At 42.1% G+C, this 13,914-nt stretch overlaps 1 protein-coding gene across 3 annotated transcripts in view; it reads left to right on the top strand.

Moving 5' to 3' along the window:
* The window catches only part of MTG1 (mitochondrial ribosome associated GTPase 1), a 31,053-nt gene extending 17,519 nt beyond the window's left edge, over positions 1 to 13,534 (top strand). For all 3 annotated transcript variants that reach the window (XM_056531224.1, XM_056531225.1, XM_056531223.1), the window contains 4 exons: positions 167 to 263; positions 2,521 to 2,602; positions 8,148 to 8,260; positions 13,196 to 13,534. In XM_056531224.1, the coding sequence (XP_056387199.1) occupies positions 167 to 263; positions 2,521 to 2,602; positions 8,148 to 8,260; positions 13,196 to 13,293 (390 nt within the window). In that variant the 3' untranslated portion in view covers positions 13,294 to 13,534. The remainder of the gene's footprint in view (positions 1 to 166; positions 264 to 2,520; positions 2,603 to 8,147; positions 8,261 to 13,195) is intronic.
* The last annotated feature ends 380 nt before the right edge of the window (positions 13,535 to 13,914 follow it).

Below are 13,914 nucleotides of genomic sequence, written 5' to 3'. Positions count from 1 at the left end.
GGGTACAGCAGAAGATCGCCAGTTACACTGACCAGTGCTTTGCAATGGCATAACACTGATCAGTGTATGCAATCAGAAGATTGCATGTTTTAGGCTTAAAAAAATTATATATATAATAGGTATATAGGTGTTGTTTAACTATTTAAATAGAACTTTTATCTTCCAGATTTCAGAAAATCCCCTCATCTATCTTTTTGACACACCAGGCGTCCTTTCACCTCGCATTGAGACTGTTGAGACAGGAATGAAGCTAGCACTATGTGGTAAAGCATTACAACTATACCTTACAGTCCCATTAAACGGATAGCTATGCTTTGGATTTTTTTTTACTTTACAGAGCATGTATTTTGCACTTTTAACCCCTTAAGGACACGGGGCGTAAATGCACGTTCTGGTCCGCTGGTACTTAGTGCACCAGGAAGTGTATTATGTCCTATACATGACGCGAGCACCGAAACGGTGCTCGCATCATGCACAACAGGTCCTGGCTGCTATCAGCAGCCAGGGACCCGCTGGTAATGGCGGACATCAACAATTGCGCTGATGTCTGTCATTAACCCCTCAGATGCCGAGATCAATACAGATCACGGCATCTGCGGCAATGCAGCACTTTAAATGGATGATCAGATCGCCTGCGGCATTGTCGTGGGGATCTGATCATCCAAGATGGCTGACTGAGGTCCCCTCATCTGCCTCTGTATGCCTCCCGGCTTCTTCTCTGGTCTGCTATCCAGCAGTAAAAAAAGTTTTTAAAAAATTAGAAAAATCCCCTGCCCCAATAAAAATTTAAATTGCCCCTTGTTCCCACTTTATCTTCAAAAAGTGTAAAATAAAATAAACATATTTGGTATCACCACCTGCGGAAATGTCCAAAATATCAAAATATAATGTAACTGATCCCGTACGGTGAACAGCGTAAACGTAAACTACAGATAACGGCAGAAAAAACTTATTAATTATAGGTGGTCAAAATAGGGGAATTTTAAACATACTAATTTTGTGAAAAAAATTTGATTTTGAAAAAGAAAAGTATGTAATTATGGGTATCGACCCACAGAATAAAGAAAACATGTAATTATTACTGTAAAGTGTACAGCGTCAAAACACCCTCCAAAATTTCAGTTTTCTTTTCAATTTCCTCACACACATAAATTTTTTGGGTTTGTTGTATATATTATGGTAAAATGAGTGGTATCATTACAAAGTAAAGTTGGTCATGCAAAAAACAAGCCCTCACATGGGTCTGTGGATGGAAATATGAAAGAGTTATGATTTTTATAAAGCGAGGAGAAAAAAAACAAACCGCTAAAATAAAATTGGCTGTGTCCTTAAGGCCAAAATGGGCTGTGTCCTTAAGGGGTTGTAGATTTTGGGGAAATATATCTGCACACTTTAGAGCAAACCCTTATTCACAACTTTTTCTGTGTTTTGCAAAAAAATTTTAGCATTGTGCAAAACTTTGCAACTTTTTTACACCACTTTTCTCATGAAAGCATTCATATATTCAGAATAAGAAATAAGGTTTTATATTTTTTTGTTTTTTTGGCACCCTACGCATATGGGGTCAAATGCCATGGAAAGAGGATCAGGGACAGTAGTAGCCCCTGTTTCACCTACACAACAATTGTTAGTAGATTCCATGGGCTGGGTGCTCTATGTAGGTTCTATGTCCTGCACCACAGTAAACCATCCGTGTTATACAGTGCCAACTTACTATATCCTGCTTAATGCCACAGGTTTTCCTGATAATACTACACTGCTGCTTGGTTTGTACCTGGCTGGTTTTTAATCATTATTAATAAAAAATAAAAAAAATAAAAAAAAAGTTGGATCCTCCTGCTTTTTCATTACCATCCAGATGCAAATCAAGTATCAGCCATAGATTTTGTCCCTTCCCACTCTACTACCATCAGCCTGTGGCCAGCTCAGCTTTATGGTACCCAGCTCTTCCTGGTACACCTGGTGGCAGTGAATACTGGGGTAGTAAATAGGTGTTTAACGTTAGCCATTTTATTGGCTAAAAGTAAGCTCTTGATTTAGTAATGGAATGTAGTTTATAATAGAATCGACCCTATACCCCCTAGTAAAAACAGAAAACCCTAAACATTAGGAGTAAAATATACACTTAACAAGTATTCTCAGTGGTCCTGTGTAGTGTCTGCTTACTGTCGCAGGGTTTTGTGACCAAAAGGAGAAGGTGCACAAGATTCTGCCACACGTTCCCTAAGCAGAAAGCGGTAAGCTAGCACTGTATGACCTTGCACTGGCGTATTGTGGTGCAGGGCATTGATTCCTTGTTAACCAAATGGCTTTGTATATAGTGCAGAGTGCTCCTGTCTACTTTTGTCAAAATCCCCTGCTCCACTTACTGTGTGTAGTTTTTGTGGTGCTCTACACTGCTGTATTATATAGTTACTTTTTCAGTTGGTTGACCCCTTCCCCTTTATGTGAGGTGAATAATAGGTAGGTATATACAACAGTAATAATTTCTCATATTTTCCCAATTCAATTTTATTGCAGGGACAATTCTTGATCATTTGGTGGGTGAAGATATAATAGCAGATTATCTCCTTTATACTCTTAATCAACATCACCAGCACAGGTAAACATGGTAATGTGATTTTTTTCTGTCCAGAGTACCACTTTTCCTGCCCAATCATATAAATAATGGACTAAGCTTAATGCCAAGGAATGTGGTGCACGCTGCAGTCTAGTTACATACTTGGCAGTTCACCAGTATAGGTACATGTCTTCCATCTTATATGGCCTTCTGAAATGTACTCAGTTATTAGCTTTATTTTGTTTGCAGTCAGGCTTTTCATTAGCATATTGTGAAAAATACCTGCTTTATTTTGTAACGCATTAGTCAAACACTGCAGCTCCTGTATATGTTGTGTATGACGCTGTGTTTCTACAAAATTCAACCCCTTAAGGGGGTACTCCAACCCTAGACATCTTATCCCCTATCCAAAGGATAGGGAAAAAGATGTCTGATGCCCCTCCCATAGACTTGCATTGAGGTGGTGTGGTCGTGACATCACGAGCAGGGCATGGCTGTGATGTCACGAGCGGGGCGTGACCGTGACGTCATGAGCCTCTGCCCCCGCATCACCAGTCATGCGGCATGGAGCGAAGTTCACTCCATGCATCAGATGTCTGGGATGCCGCAGCCTTTGGATAGGGGAAAAGATGTCTAGTGGCGGCGTACCCCTTTAAGGACTCAGCACATTTAACGACTCCTTTTCGTTTTCTCCTCCTCTCCTTTTAATGTCCATAACTCTTATTTTTTCACCTACAGACCCATATGAGGGCTTGTTTTTTGCGCGACCATTTGTACTTTGTAATCACATGTTTCATTGTAACATAAAATGTACCGCAAAAACAAAATATTATTTGTGGGGGAAATGTATAAGAAAACTGCAATTTTGGCTCTTTTGGGAGGTTTTGGTTTTTACTTTAAGGAAAAATTAACCATTATCCTTATTTTGTTGATCAATGCGATTAAAACAATACCCGATTTATAGAGTTTTTCTATTATTGTACTACTTTTATTTTTTTAAATTGCAAACTTTAACAAAATTGGTATGCATAAAATTGTTTTCCGACAACTAGAACTTTTTTATTTTTCCGTATACAGGGATGTATGATGGCTAATCTTTTGCGCCATGATCTGTAGTTTTTATCGGTACCAATATATAATGCAATAAAAAAAATCTGTATTTTTGGTGTTTGTTACATTTTTTTTTTTACATTTACGCCATTTACCATGCGGATCATAAACATATTTTAGTAGGTTAAACATTTACACACGGCAATACCAAATATGTAAAAAAATCTTTTTTTTGTGAAATGGGGAAAATAAAAATATATTTTTATTATAAATTTTATTTTTATTAGGGGAACAGGTTTTAGACAATTTAGAGACTTTTTTTATTTTACACTTTTTAAGACTCCATGAAGAATTTTATATCCAATCATTATATTGCATTCGCTATGGCATAGCATTACACAGTCAGATCAGTGATCCACTGATATAGCCTGGCTATGCCAGGCTACATCAGTGAGTCAGCAGCAGAAGGCTGGTAAGGGGACCTTCCTCCACCATTTTACCTTACCAAACCCCCGCGATCACGTTGAGGAGGTTTGGCAAGCTCCTCTGAGCTACCCCAGATCTTTACATTCACTTTAGACTCTGTGATCAGCATTGATGAGAGCTTCTAAAGGGCTAAATTCTGGGCAGCGGCAGGATCGCAGCTGCCCGGCAAAAACAGTAAGTGTCTTGCTACTGATCTTAGCCGACACTCACTGCTCTGAAGCAGAAGCTTTCTTCAAAGCCACTTTAGACGTTAGGGTGTACCTGTATGCCCTATGTCCTCTAGTGGTTGAAGGGGTAAGATTTCTCCTTTGCAGAGAGCATTATAACAGTGTGTGGAGAGTCATAGGCCATTAGTAAATTACGGAACATGGAACAGGAGTTAAACTTGTTTCACTTTACATAAACTGAATACGTAAATATTCCCTGAATTCCATGCAAATGATGTAACGGAAAAGCAGAGCAGCCTCTCCTTTATGTATTCTCAATGCATAGGGGAAACTGGCAACCAGGCACCTCTGGCACTGGCTTATGTCTCCCAGAACAATAGGGTCAGGTGGTAAAAATCAAACACAATCTGTCAGTGGAGAGTTGGGAGGCCACTCATACATTATAGACAGAAGCCCCAACCCACCAAAGGCGGCTGGTTTGACCAGCTATAGTCTGTGTCTGGGCACCTTTAGGCTATGTACATACTTGGGAGGATTTATTAAGGCTTACATTCCACTTTTCTGTCATCAATTTTTTTTGTTGCACAGGCCCCATTTTGGTTTAGCATAAAAGTTGAAAGCTTTGCACCATAAATTGTGACTTTTTAATGTCATTTTTTGGTGTAAGCAATGTTAACATTCTCCATTTGAGTGAGGCAAGATCCTGCGGGGAGATTTATTATCGTTGCTTTGGTAAGCGAGTTCTGTAGGCATTTTTTTTCTTTCTTTTGGTTTTGCTTATGTATGACACATTTATTAAACTATCACAGGGGGTTGATAAATTTGGCTTACATAAGCAAAAACCAATAAATCACTTTTAAATACCATTTTTTTTTTTAGCACACATAAGCAAAAATCAATAAATTACTTCAGAACAACACTTTGTTACCACACCTCTAGTCGCAGCTGTAAAAAAGTCTGATATATATATATATATATATGTGTGTGTGTATGGAGATAGATATAGATATAGATATAGATATATATATATATATATATATATATATATATATATATATATATATATATATTAATGTATATGTATGTAATGTTTATTACATTTAATTTACCACCCCCCCCCCCCCCCCCCCAATGTACCAATCTTTCATCTCCTTTTAAATTCGTATATACTATGGACTACTTTAGATTTCGTGGAGTACGGTGTCCAGCTTTTTTTTTTTTTTTTTGTTTAATATTAATAAAATGGTTAACAAGGGCTTGTGAGGGGAGTGATTTTTTTAAATAAAAGTTTTTTAAAATGTGTTTTTTTTTTTTTTTTTTTTTTTTCCTTACTTTTCAGGCTTAGTAGTGGAAGCTGTCTTATAGACGGAATCCATTACTAAGCCTAGACTGTAACAGGCTGGTGTTATTTAGGCTGGGGAGGGCCAGTAACAATGGTCCTCGCCCACCCTGGTAACGTCAGGCTGTTGCTGTTTGGTTGGTATCTGGCTGAGAATAAAAATACGGGGAACCACACACGTTTTTTTTTCCTAAATAATTCAATATAAAAAAAAAAATTAAAAAAAATGCATAGAGTTCCCTGTATTTTTATTCTCAGCCAGATACCAACCAAACAGCAACAGCCTGACATTATCAGGGTGGGCGAGGACCGTTGTTACTGACCCTCCCCAGCCTAAAAAACGCCAGCCTGTTACCACCTAGGAGTGCCATATTTGACGGTCCAGGCCTGTTGGTACTGGCTCTTCCCGGAACCCCTGTGTTGGTGGGTACCGGAGTAATAATTGGAGGTTAGCGTCAGCTGTTTTTGAGGCTAATGCTAAGCCCCGGCTTAGTAATGGATTCCGTCTATAAGACAGCTTCCACTACTAAGCCTGTAGAGTAAATAAATAAAAAAAAATTAAAAAGCACAACACGTTTATAAAATATTTATTCCAAAAAACACTCCCCCACAAGCCCTTGTTAACCATTTTATTATTATTTAAAAATAAATAAAAAGAAAACGTGGGTAGTCCTCCGAATCCAAAGTAGTCCACTGCATAAACGGATCTGAAATGAGAAGGAAAAAAACACAAAAATGTTAGTACATTTAAAGGGCTCTCCCCTGGGGAGAACGCCCATAAAGCAGTGTTTCCAAATAGGGAGCCTCCAGCTGTTGCTGAACTACAACCCCCATAATTTCCAGACAGCCTTTGGCTGTCTGAGAATGATGGGTGGTTTAATTTAGCAACAGTGAACCTCCAGTTTAGCAACATCTGGAGTCTTGTTGTTCCGAAACTACAACTCCCATGATAGGAATTGTAGTTTAGGAACAGCGAGACTTCAGCTGTTGCTAAATTACAACTCCCATTATGGGAGTTTTAGTTTAGAAACAGCTGGAGGCACCCTGGTGGTAAAATGCCAGCCGCATCTACCACCAGCCCACTAGCTGTTGCAAGACTACAACTCCCAGCATGCCCTTACAGTGAGGACATGCTGGGAGTTGTAGTTGCAACTCTTGGGCGGGTGATTGATACATGCCGGCTCCCAAAAATATGAAACTACACTGTAATTTCATATTTCCCAGGTGGTGCTGTGATTGGCTGGTTGGTCTTGGCCAATCACAGCACCGCCTTGGAAATATGAAAGAACAGTGTAGTTTCATATTTCTGGGAGCCCGCTCATTTCTCCCCCGCCGCCATTCATTTCCTTGCCACTCATCTCCCCCCAGCCGCCGCGGGGAGGAGATGAGCGGCGGCTGGGAGAGATGAGCGGCGGCTGGGAGAGATGAGCGGCGGCTGGGAGAGATGAGCGGCGGCTGGGAGAGATGAGCGGCGGCTGGGGGGAGATGAGCGGCGGTCTGGGGGGAGAAGAGCGGCGGCGGGTTAGGGTTACGGGGGGAGGGGGATGATGAGATGAGATGCGGGGCCAGGGCAGCGGAGCCAGCTCCCAGAAAAAAGAAACTACACTGTGATTTCATGTCTCTCGGGCGATGCCGTGATTGGCCGAGACCAACCAGCCAATCACAGCACCGCCCAGGAAATATTAAATTACAGTGTCGTTTCTTATTTCTGGGAGCCGGCTCCACTGCCTCGCATCAACCACCTGCCCGAGAGTTGCAGCTACAACTCCCAGCATGTCCTCACTGTAAGGGCATGCTGGGAGTTGTAGTCTTGCAACAGGTAGTGTGGGTGCGAAATGAGCGGGGGAAGAAAGGAGGTGGGGGGGGGGAGATGGGGAGAAGAGCGGCGGAGAGGAAATGAGCGGCGGCGGGGGGGGGGAGGAGAGATGAGCGGCAGGGGGGGTGAGATGAGCGGCGAAGGGGGGGGGAAAGATGAGCGGCCGCGGCGGGTTAAGATAACGGGGGAGATATGTGATTTATAGGGGGGGGGCAGTGGGAGGGGAGATATGAGATGAGCAGGTGCTTGGGCTCCTTTGTACAGATGTGATTTCATATTTCCCGCAGGAGCCATGATCTCGGCTCCCAGCGGGAAATATGAAATCCGCTCTCCAAAGCAAGTTTTGTAAGCCAGCTCCAGACTTTCTTACATTTGGAGGAGGTTGCGACTTTTTGTGCGACCACTGACCACTGCAAAGTGAAGACTGAAACTTTAGTAAGCTCTTCTGCTTAGGCGCACATGCAACTTTTTGTGTGACTTTTGTAAGCAAAAAAAGCTCTAAATCCCTTGATAAATCTCCCCCCTGGTTTTTATGCATACTGTCTTAGTAGGTCTCCACTGGCACAAGGCATATATATTTCTTTCTAATTGCAGGTGAAAGCACAGTAGACTATGCTTTCCTACACATTGGCCCATTGTTAGTCCAAAGTTTAATTTAGTGCTAAGGTATAGCAATGGAAAGCTTGTGATTGCTGATGATATATATGTGAATGTGCATTTCTTTTTAAGATATGTGGAACAATATGAAATCGAAGAATCCTGCTCAGATATAGAGACCCTGCTGAAAAAGATTGCCCTTAAGCTAGGAAAGACACAGAGAGTGAAGGCCTTAACTGGTGTTGGTAAGTATTCAGAATGCAACTTAATGTATGGTAGGATCGATTAGATTTCAGTTTAGATTAGAATTTAATAAATAAGATCACAAAATTCTTATACATTTTCTGAATTATAAGTTTATCAGAAAATTTGTCAAACATGAATACTGAATAGTTTTTAATAACATATATATATATATAACGATCATTGCATTAGGAACAGCTGGAGTCTGACATTTTGTGACTACGAATGGCATGTCATAATTAGCTCAGTATTAGATGTCACCGGTGGTGTTAACTTTGAAGCAGCCGCACTTGTTGGCTGTTACCACAAGGGCTTCATTGAGATCCCAGGGTGGTGGTGGCAGTGTCATGGTCTGGGGAGCTCTTTCCCGGCATGCCCTAGGACCTTTGGTCATCATACCACAATCTTTGAATGCTAAACGCTATAGAGACCTTTTAACTGAATTTCTGCACCCAAATCTTCAGAAGGTCTTTCCCTACCACTGTGCCATCTTTTAGCATGTTGTCATTGGGCTTGGATCACTAGGGAGTTGTTGGAGGAACATGATGATGAATTCTCCACACTGTCTTGGCCCCATAATGTAATCTAATTGAACATATTTGGGATGTGCTTGAACAGACGATGAGATCTGCTCCCACTGCTTCGAAAAAGCAGCAACCTTGGGGTAAGTTGAGTACGGAGGATGTTTTCCACCTTGTGGAATCTATTTCCTGATGTCTGCCTGCTGCAATTGCCCAAAAAGGTGCACCATCACTTTATTAAATAGGTGTTCCTAATGCAGTGATTGTTCAGTGTGAGTATATTGAAGGTTTATTACTGTGATTGCCTTGCTGATGAGCGCAGTGTGTATACAGGCTTTTTCCATAAGACTTCCTACTTCCCATCCTGGCGTTCATTTGATTACTGGGAGTCCAGATCATCTCTCCATTGAGTCCAGGGGGCTGTGTTTTCCCCCTAACAGAGGCCCCCTAACAGAGGCCCCCTAACTGAAAGTCTCGTAATGTAAGTCTATGGGACACTCGCGTATATAGACACAGAGTGCTTTTCTCCCCACAGGTAGTGCAGGTGACAATGATGACAACCATTACCTGGTCCCGTTCCATGCTCCGATGCTCCAACTATGTTCTTTGGTATCTTCCATTCCAGGGCTTGGGGGAGCGTCGTGATGTCATGCTGATACATTTATTCTTTTCTATAAATTAAAAAATAAAGCTGCTCCTATAAAAAAATAATAATAATAATCCCTTATATGTCTACACTGATGGGGAACAAAAATGGCTCTTGAGATACAGCAAAAAAAAAATAAATAAAAGAAATTGGTTTGTCATTAAAGAGGTTATCTGGTGAAAATCATATTATTTATTAATTTTTTTAACCCCTGTGCTCAAGCTTGGAAATCAAATTAAAAGAAGCTTATACATACAATCATGGCCATAAATGTTGGTACCCCTGAAATTTTTCAAGAAAATAAAGTATTTCTCACAGAAAAGGATTGCAGTAACACATTTTGCTATACACATGTTTATTCCCTTTGTGTGTATTGGAACTAAACAAAAAAAAGGAAAAAAATCAAATTGAACATAATGTCACACCAAACTACAAAAATGGGCTTAAAGGGTAGCTCCCACCATCTATTTTTTTTTTTTTTTTCTGTCCCTGCCTATTGCACATCTATCCCTAACCCCCTCCCTACTTTTAATTTAAATTTTTACTATATTAAAAATAACTTTTTTTCTGCCTGGTAGTGTGCTCACTACTATGCAGACTTCCCCAGCAGGCACCACGTCACTGATGCCTGCTGGGGGGGACTTCTGCCCTTAGTTCATCTACACAGGGTGCCTCCAGCTGTTTCACCACTACAACTCCCAGCTTGCCCTAACATCTATTGGCTGTCAGGGCATGCTGGGAGTTGTAGTATTGAAACAGCTGGAGGCACCCTGTGTAGATAAACTATGTTAGTTACAAGCGGCGCTACGGCGCTTGCCCGTTCCCTCCGTCAAATCCCCCCGCCCCCCCCCGCGCCATACCCCCCTCCCTCCATCACAACCCCCCCCCCCCACATACCCCATTCCCTCCATCACAAACCCCCCCTCCTGCATACCCTGTTCCCTCATTACTTAGTTACTGCAGAGTCCAATAGCGGGCGTGCAGGGACAGCAGCTTTGACGTGCATGAGGAGTGGCCTCCCAGCCAGTGGCCGGGGAGCCAATGCGCTTGCTCCTGCCTGTCTGATTGGCAGGCAAGGGAGCAAGTGCAGCCTAACTGAAAAAGGACTGATTGCCAGGCCAAAATCGGTCCTTTTTCAGGCGTTACGTCACGCCAGGCTGCAGCCGGCCACTAGGAGGGTGACCCCTAGTGGCCGGTTTTTAAATGTAAATTAAACCATTTTAATGAAAATAAATAAATAAAGTATATTCGAGATATGTTGTAGTACATAAGTACTACAACATATCAAAAAATAAAGTTGGTGACAGTGCCCATTTAACTTAATATTTGGTTGCACACTCTTTGGAAAAAATAACTGAAATCAGTCGCTTCCTATAACCATCAATAAGCTTCTTACACCTCTCAGCTGGAATGTTGGACCACTCTTCCTTTGCAAACTGCTCCATGTCTCTCTTATTGGAAGGGCGCCTTTTCCCAACAGCAATTTTAAGATCTCTCCACAGGTGTTCAATAGAATTTAGATCTGGACTCATTGCTGCCACTTCAGAACTCGCCAGCGCTTTGTTGCCATCCATTTCTGGGTGCTTTTTGACGTATGTTTGGGGTCATTGTCCTGCTAGAATACCCAAGATCTCGGACGCAAACCCAGCTTTCTGACACTGGGCTGTACAGTGCGACCCAAAATCCGTTGGTAATCAGATTTCATGATGCCCTGCACACATTCAAGGCACCCAGTGCTAGAGGCAGCAAAATAACCCCAAAACATAATTGAACCTACCCCATATTTCACTGTAGGTACTGTGTTCTTTTCTTTGTAGGCCTCATTCCGTTTTTGTTAAACAGTAGAATGATGCGCTTTACCAAAAAGCTCTATCTTGGTCTCATCAAGACGTTTTCCCAGAAGGATTTTCGCTTACTCAAATTTTGGCAAAATGTAGTCTCGCTTTTTATGTCTGTGTCAGCAGTGGGGTCCTCCTGGGTCTCCTGCCACAGCGTTTCATTTCATTTAAATGTCGACGGATAGTTCACGCTGACACTGATGCTCCCTGAGCCTGCAGGACAGCTTAAATGTCATAGTAACATAGTTCAGAAGGTTGAAAAAAGACCAGAGTCCATAAAGTTCAACCTAGAGTCCCTACTGAGTTGATCCAGAGGAAATCAAAAAACCCTCATACTAGAGGTAAAAATTCCTTCCTGACTCCAAATATGGAATCAGAATAAATCCCTGGATCAACGTTCTGTCCCTATAAATCTAGTATACATAACCGGTGATGTTATTTTTCTCCAAGAATGCATCCAGACCCCTTTTGAACTCTTTTACAGAGTTCACCATGACCACCTCCTCCGGGAGAGTATTCCACAGTCTCACTGCTCTTACAGTAAAGAACCCCCATCTGTGCTGGTGTAGGAACCTTCTTTCCTCTAAACGTAGAGGATGCCCCCTTGTTATAGATACAGTCCTGGGTATAAATAGATCATGAGAGATATCTCTGTACTGTCCCCTGATATATTTATACATGGTTATTAGGTCTCCCCTAAGCTGCCTTTTTTCTAAACGAAATAACCCTAATTCTGATAATCTTTCTGGGTACTGTAGTCCTCCCATTCCCCGTATTACTCTGGTTGCCCGTCTTTGAACCCCCTCTAGCTCCACTATATCTTTCTTGTACACTGGTGCCCAGTACTGTACACAGGGTACATGTACATGGGGTATTTCCATACTCAGAAGAGATGGGGTTTACAAATTTTGGGGGGCATTTTCTCCTATAACCCCTTGTAAAAATGTAAAAGTTGGGGGGAAAACCAGCATTTTCTTCTTCAATATTTCTTTATTGAAAAAAATTATCATTTACATTTTAATAAATAAATTTTATACATTGAATTTCAATGCATGCTGTCCAGGCATGCTAGGAGTTGTAGTTTTGAAACATCTGGAGGTCCGCATGTTGAAGACCACTGGCATAGGAGGGAATACTCGCGTGTCCCCACCACTCGGGACCCGGCACCGCTGCCCTGGATGTCTCCCTCCATCGCTGTCGCCGCGTCCCCGGGGTGTCCCCGTCTCTCCGGAACTTCTCTGCTGCCCGGTATCCTCGCTCTCAGTCGCCGCCATCACGCCGCTACGCACGCTGCTCCTATGGGATGACAGGACGGCGTGCGCGACAACATGATGACGACGGAGAGCGCCGGCCATGCAGGGGATCCCGGCACAGAGCAGACACCTAGGAGGCAGGTAAGGTCCCTCCCGGTGTCCTGTAAGCTGTTCAGGACGTCGCGATTTCACCGCGGCGGTCCCGAACAGCCCGACTGAGCAGCCGGGTTATTGTCACTTTCGCTTCAGACGCGGCGGTCAGCTTTGATCGCCGCGTCTGAAGGGTTAATACAGTGCATCACCGCGATCGGTCATAGACATGTTATCCCCTATCTGAAGGATAGGGGATAAGATGTCTGATCGCGGAGTGCTTGCCGCTGTGACCCCCCGCGATCTCCGTGCCGGGCTGCTGCTCCAATCTCAGTCTCTGTGTTTCTGGGACTGGAGACATGACGTCACGCTATGCCCCCTCTATTCATGTCTATGGGAGGGGATGTGACGTGTTACTGAAAACAAGACACAACCTGTTTAAATGTTACTTCCGTGTCTCTGCTATCTTGCAGCTGTTTTCCTGGTTCTACAAAATTAGCATGTAAAATGTATGGATTATTTTGGATTTTTAAATAAAATAATTTTAATGTTCCCTTAATATGTTGTGTGTGCTGTTGTTTCTTTTCAGGGAATGTGAATATTACAGTACCAAATTACTCAGCTGCTGCTTATGACTTTATTAGAGCTTTCCGCAAAGGAGATTTGGGAAGAGTGACTTTGGACTAAAGAGATATTAAAAGACTGGACTTGCCACAAACCAAACAGAAGAACATTGCACCTTTTTATGACTGAGCAAATTTGAAATAGTCTATGGCAAATTGAAAATTGAAGTCATTTTCGCATGCTATTTAACTAGACTCTGTAAAGAATAAATAACAGACAATTCCTTTGTTGCACTATGGTGGAGTGCAGCTCTATTTCATTGCTGTCAATGTATTAATAATAAAATATATTTTGTTAAACACGATGGGTGCATCTATACAGAAGACATGTTTTATTTAAGATGGATTCCTCAATAGTCTAAATATATGAAAAGACATTTTGAAACTTTTTATATTTGAAGGTTAAAAAGCTGTGTACAGAACTTGGTAGTAGGCAACAAAATACACCCTTAGTTGAAAGGTGCAACCAGCCCCCTTTTGAGCTGAACCTGATTTGGTACATGGATCGGGGCGAGCCAATCCACCTTCCAATGCTTTTAAAAAGAACAAATGTTTCCAGCATCAAATCAGGTAAAAGGCTTCTCTTTAATGATCCTTAAATTTACAGGACATCAGTGCAGACAGGATAAAAATCTGATGCGTTTTGGCCAATCAGCTGGCCTTAGTGATGGATAAGTATAGCAGT

This window comes from Hyla sarda, chromosome 7 (genome assembly GCF_029499605.1).
Source record: "Hyla sarda isolate aHylSar1 chromosome 7, aHylSar1.hap1, whole genome shotgun sequence".
In the NCBI taxonomy this organism is placed as follows: Eukaryota; Metazoa; Chordata; class Amphibia; order Anura; family Hylidae; genus Hyla; species Hyla sarda.
The sequence above is the reverse complement of the archived record's forward strand: the minus strand, read 5'-3'. Positions and strand labels throughout refer to the sequence as shown.